At 39.1% G+C, this 6,411-nt stretch overlaps 1 protein-coding gene across 1 annotated transcript; it reads right to left on the reverse strand.

Moving 5' to 3' along the window:
* Window positions 1–1,361: 1,361 nt before the first annotated feature.
* On the reverse strand, window positions 1,362–5,851 carry LOC139026880 (gelsolin-related protein of 125 kDa-like). Its single transcript, XM_070442134.1, has 2 exons — window positions 5,258–5,851; window positions 1,362–2,091 (listed from the first exon to the last, which is right to left on the reverse strand). The coding sequence occupies exons 1-2, from the start codon at window positions 5,625–5,627 to the stop codon at window positions 1,958–1,960; spliced, it is 504 nt and encodes a 167-aa protein (XP_070298235.1). The 5' UTR covers window positions 5,628–5,851; the 3' UTR covers window positions 1,362–1,957.
* Between the last annotated feature and the right edge of the window lie 560 nt (window positions 5,852–6,411).

Here is a 6,411-nt window from a genome sequence, read left to right on the forward strand (position 1 = left end):
ATGGGTATTTAATTTCATTGTTGTATGTTTTTTGTTTATATTACATTTGTTTTAGGCATAAGGGCAATGAAATGAACCAATATTTACACACATATTTACACATAGTTGCATATTTTTTATAAGCTTGGGGTCCCAGGAAAACACAGAATTTTTAATTGAGGGTCCCAGGCTGAAAAAGGTTGAAGAACCCCTGGTGTAAAGGGCACAGTCAGACAGGATGGACTTCCCACTGTCCAGACCAACTGGTAGAAAACACTTCTTTAACCTTACGGCCCTTTGAATACAGGGAAGAGGAGGAGGTGGCTAGTCTGATCTGGAACTGCTATCATTGTCCTTGGTTGTCATAACATGGCGATGATGGTAATGTGAGGTTAATGGTGGTGAAGACTTTGCCGATGATGATTTTGGTCATCATATTTATGTTTCGTCACCATCTAAACAAATAATAGTCCGCTTGGACTGGCCGACCAAGAGGTCAAGAGAGCTGGCCCTGGACCAAGGTAAGGCTCCCCGGGAATTCAACACCAGGTCCATGAACTGATATCTCACATCAATGCATACATTCATTCAGGTTACAGACCATGTAACTAGGCTTAGGACCCCTAGACAAAGCGAGTGCAATAACACCGTGGGTTAGATACTGGTTGGTAACACTTACATTTACATTTTACATTTTAGTCATTTAGCAGACGCTCTTATCCAGAGCGACTTACAGTAGAGTGCATACATTTTTATATACATTTTACATACTGAGACAAGGATATCCTACCGGCCAACCCTCCCTACCGGCCAAACCCTCCCTAACCCGGACGACGCTATGCCAATTGTGCGTGCCCCACGGATGAAGTTCTGGATCCATACGTGTTAAGAGACGAGATAGAACTGGGATCGGAACCAAAAGCTCCACCCTCTCCAAGTTACAGGCAAGTCTATGGGCCAAATGTCCGAAATTGTAAATATGCGAAATCATAGCCTGGAACTAAAATGTCTTTACCAATGAAGAGTGGAAAGGCTTCTCTCCTAAATGTTTTATTTCATGTGATTTCCGATGCTTAACTGGTTTAAAACTCTTTCCACATTGAGAACATTAGTAAGGATTTTCTCCTGTGTGTGTCCTCTCATGTTTTTTCTGGTTCCCTAACCCCCTAAAACTCTTTCCACAGTGAGCATTGGTAAGGGCTTTTCTCCTGTGTGTATTATCTTATGCTCTTTTAGGCTCTCTGACACAGTAAAGCTCTTTCCACACTGGGAACATTGGAAAGGCTTTTCTCCTGAGGTGTCCTCTCATGCACTTTAGGTGTTACCTAACTGGGTAAAACTCTTTCCACACTGGAACATTGGAAAGGCTTCTCTCCCGTGTGTATTCTCTCATGTTGCTTTAAGGTCCTAACCACCTAAAACTCCTTCCACAAGTGGGAACAGGGGTATGGCTTATCTCCAGAGTGTATTCTCTCATGTTTTCTTCAGGTTCCCTATATGGGTAAAATTATTTCCACACAGAGAGCAGTGGAAAGGCTTTTCTCCCGTGTGTTTCGTTCTTATGCTCTTTAAGGTTTCGTGACGTGGTAAAAGCCTTTCCACACTGAGAGCAATGGTGGGGTTTCCCCCCTGTATGTGTCCTTTCATGTTCCTTCAGGTTCTCTAACTGAGTAAAATTCTTTCCACAATAGGAACACTGGTAAGGCTTCACTCCAGAGTGTATTCTCTCATGCTTTTTCAGATTCCCTAACGGTTAAAACGCCTTTCCACACTGGGAGCAGTGGTGAGGCTTCTTTCCTGTGTGTATTATTGTATGTTCTTTCAGGTTCCCTAACCGGTTAAAACCCTTTCCACACTGGGAGCATTGGAAGGCCGTTTCTCCTGTGTGTGTCCTCTCATGCTTTTTTAAATCTGTGAACATGAAAATATTGTTTCACACTGAAAGCATTGAAAAGGCTTTTCTCCTTTGTGTGTCCTCTCATGCTGTTTTAGGTTCTGTACTTGGTAAAATGCTTTCCACACTGGGAGCATTGGTGTTGTCTGGCTGGATTGGCATCTCTGGGTCTGGTTCCCCTGATGGACTCTTCCGACTGTGAGAGTGTGGTCTTTCTCCTGTCAAAGACAACATATTAATTAATTAAACACTAAACAGAGACCTGAATGAACCTCCACATGATAAAACTGTCTTCCTATGAGGTTTAATCCAGACTAGATCCCCTCCAATAACCTGAGGTCAGTTTTCAGAAAATTGCCATGAAATACCCCATATAGAAATACTCCATATTCCATATAGATATACCCCATATAGAAATACTCCATATAGAAATACCCACATATAGAATAAAACTCCATATAGAAATCCCCATATAAGAAATACCCCATATAGATATACCCCATATGAAATACTCCATATAGATATACCCCATATAGAAATACCCCATATATAGAAATACTCCATATAGAAATACCCATATAGAAATACCCCATATAGAAATACCCCATATAGAAATACTCCATATAGATAACCCATATAGAATACCCCACATAGAGAAATACTCCATATAGAAATACTCCATTAGAAATACCCATATAGAAATACCCCATATAGAAATAACTCACATATAGAAATACTCCATATAGAAATACCCCATATAGAAATACCCCATATAGAAAACTCCATATAGAAATACTCCATATAAAATACCCCATAAGAAATACTCCATATAGAAATACTCCATATAGAAATACCCCATATAGAAAGTACCCATATAGAAAATACCCCATATAGAAATACTCCATATAGAAATACCCCATATAGAAATTCCCCCCATATAGAAATACCCATATTAGAAATACCCATATAGAAATACTCATATAGAAATACCCCATATAGAAATACCCATATAGAAATACCCCATATAGAAATACTCCCATATAGAAATACTCCATATAAAAAATACCCCATAAGAAATACCCCTATAGAAATACCCATATAGAAATACTCCATATAGAAATACTCCATATAGAAATACCCCATATAGAAATACTCCCATATAGAAATACTCCATATATATAAAAACTCCCATATAGAAATACTCCATATAGAAATACCCATATAGAAACCCATACTCCATATAAAATACCATATAAAATACCCCATATAGAAATACTCCTATAGAAATACCCCATATAGAAAATACCCATAATAAGAAATACTCCATATAGAATACCCATATAGAAATACCCCATATAGAAATACTCCATATAGAAATACTCCATATAGAAATACCCCATATAGAAATACCCATATAGAAATACCCCATATAGAAATACCCATATAGAAATACCCCATATAGAAATACTCCAATATAGAAATACTCCATATAGAAATACTCCATATAGAAATACTCCAATAGAAATATCCAATAAAATACCCCATAAAAATACTCATATAGAAACTACCCCACTATAGAAATACTCCATATAGAAATACCCCATATAGAAATACCCCATATAGAAATACTCCATATAGAAATACCCCATATAGAAATACTCCATATTTTAGAGCTATAAGGAGCATAACGACATCATGTCTGTATCATCTAAACTGAAGTTTTATAATAGTATTTTTAAAAATAAAATATTAAATGGCATAGACAAAACTATTGGGGAACCCTGGAGCTAGTATTTGGTTTCACAGCCTTTGGCCAAGATAACCGATAGCCCAACCGTCTACCCAGAGAGACCGTTAGGCTGCAGTATCATCCAGGGGAACACACACAGGTCCCATCCAACAGAACTACAACAGAGATCCAGAACAGTCAGCAGAGAGAATCCCAGGAGGTCACCCAGAGAGCTATGTTACGCTGCAGTATCATCCAGGGGAACACACACAGGTCCCATACAACAGAACTACACCCAGAGATCCAGAACAGTCAGCAGAGAGAATCCCAGGAGGTCACCCAGAGAGCTATGCTGAGATATAACACGCAGGGCCTGTAAACCCTGCAGCATCAGAACTTAATCAGACACATCATCTGGAATCGAGTGAATCATTTAGTTGGATTCATTTAGTTGGATTCATTTAGTTGGATTCATTTTCATATTATCTCGACAAACCATTTCTGTATGGACCTGGCTTTGTGCACTGGGGGGCATTTTCATGCTGAAACAGGAAAGGAGCTTCCCATAACTGTTGCCACAAAGATGGAAGCACAGAATCGCCTAGATAAGATAAAGGGCCTAGCCCAAACCATGAAAAACAGCCCCAGACCATTATTCCTCCTCCACCAAACTTTACAGTTGGCACTATGCATTGGGGCAGGTAACGTTCTCCTGGAATCTGACAAACCCAGATTCTTCCGTCGGACTTCCATGATGGTGTAGCGCGATTAATCCCTCCAGAGAACGCGTTTCCACTACTCCAGAGAACGCGTTTCCACTACTCCAGAGAACGCGTTTCCACTACTCCAGAGAACGCGTTTCCACTACTCCAGAGTCCAATGGCGATGAGCTTTACACCACTCGGCGGTCCCGTTCTGTGTGCTTGCATGGCCTACCACTTCGCGGCCGAGCCGTTGTTGATCCTAAACGTTTCCACTTCACAAGTGTTACTGTACAGCCATTGAGCTCTGACGTCATGTATAGCGTGTTACTGTACAGCCACTGAGCTCTGACGTCATGTATAGCGTGTTACTGTACAGACACTGAGCTCTGACGTCATGTATAGCGTGTTACTGTACAGAAGAAGAAGAGACTGTTAAAAGAGAAGTAGAGGGTGAGGCTGTTACTGTGAAAGAAGAAGAGACTGTTACAAGAGAAAGAGAGGGTGAGGCTGTTACTGTGAAAGATGAAGAGATAGAAGTTAGAGTGAATGAAGACAAAGGACAGTTCTGAGTGAAAGAGGAGGGGGATGTTACCAAAGATTTGTTTTTCTGTGATGTTAAAAAAAGAGGAGGAAGAGGTTGACGTTTGATTTGATCATTTCTAATCAACACTTTACTTTTGATGCAAATCAAAGATTTAAAAAATAGGCCAGATGTTTTTAGAATAATTCATATTTTCAGCTTGATGTTTCTATGACAATCCATGGAAAAACGTTATTGCAGATCAGAGTTTAAAATGCATTTTTTTTACGTCTTGATGTGTTCCTATCAAATCAACACTTCGATGCAAATCAAAGGTTGTAAAAGTAGGCCAGGCTTGTTTTGAATCATTTAATATAATGTGAACATGTTTTAATGTTGGATATAAAAACAACTGTACTTCGGTTACTTACTGGTGTTAATCCCTGCCTCCTCCTCTTCTTCTTCTTCTTCTTTCAATGTGACAGTTATCTCTCCCTCCACTCCAAAAACTGCATCCTCCTCCTCTTCCTCCTCTTTTTTTACATCACAGATATACAAACCTTTGGTAACATCCCCCTCCTCTTTCACTCTAACATCCATCTCTTCTTCTTTCACTGTAACAGCATCACCCTCGGCTTCTATTTTAACAGTCTCTTCTTCTTTCACTGTAACAGCCTCATCCTCTACTTCTCTTTTAACTGCGACATCATCTTCTTCCTTCTCCTCTTTCACGAGAGTTTGTTTATCCGTCCACCAGATCGCCTCTTCTTTAGTATGGGGGCAGTATCTTTGTGAGCTCATGGTCGAGGAAGTTAGCTAGCTAATTAGCTAGTTAGCATTAGCGATTAGACTAGTGATAGGCTAATTTAACCAGCCAGCTTGCTAACAACGTAAATATGAAATTAAATTGGGTAACTGGTAGACGTGTGTTTAACACACAATGGCTAATATACACCGAAACATTATAAAGACCTTGAACATTTCGGCGAGGTGGCTAACTGTTGTTATTGTTGTTGAAGTGTCTCGTCCCCGTCCACTAGATTATACGTCACGCTAGTAGTATCGCGAGAAAGACGAACATCGCWAACTGCTGACTAGAGTGGGTAACGCAGTTAGGGAAAATATTTTATGTTCAGACAAAAAGTTTATTATAGAAGTCAATATTATATGGAAACGTAAGAGAAGCGATGTTTTGAACCATTAGTGCATATTTTTATTGGGTGAGAATTTAAATTACTCTACTACTGCACATCTGCATTTAAGATAATTTCATATTAATTCACCTAAACATATATTACAATTAACAATGTCTATACTGTCCCTACAGGTGTAACAAAATTATTGTAGTTGTATATAATGAACAGACTGGTCTATACTGCTCCTACATGGTGTAACAATACATCATATAGATGTATATAATAAACAGACTAGGTCTATACTGTTCCTACATTGTGCAACAATACATCATGTAGATGTACACTACCAGTCAGTAGTTTGGACACCAAATCATTCCAGGGTTTTTCTTTATTTTTACTATTTTCTACATTGTATAAAAATAGTGAAGACATCAAAACAATGAAATAAC

This window comes from Salvelinus sp. IW2-2015, unplaced genomic scaffold (assembly GCF_002910315.2).
Source record: "Salvelinus sp. IW2-2015 unplaced genomic scaffold, ASM291031v2 Un_scaffold6219, whole genome shotgun sequence".
Classification (NCBI taxonomy): domain Eukaryota; kingdom Metazoa; phylum Chordata; class Actinopteri; order Salmoniformes; family Salmonidae; genus Salvelinus; species Salvelinus sp. IW2-2015.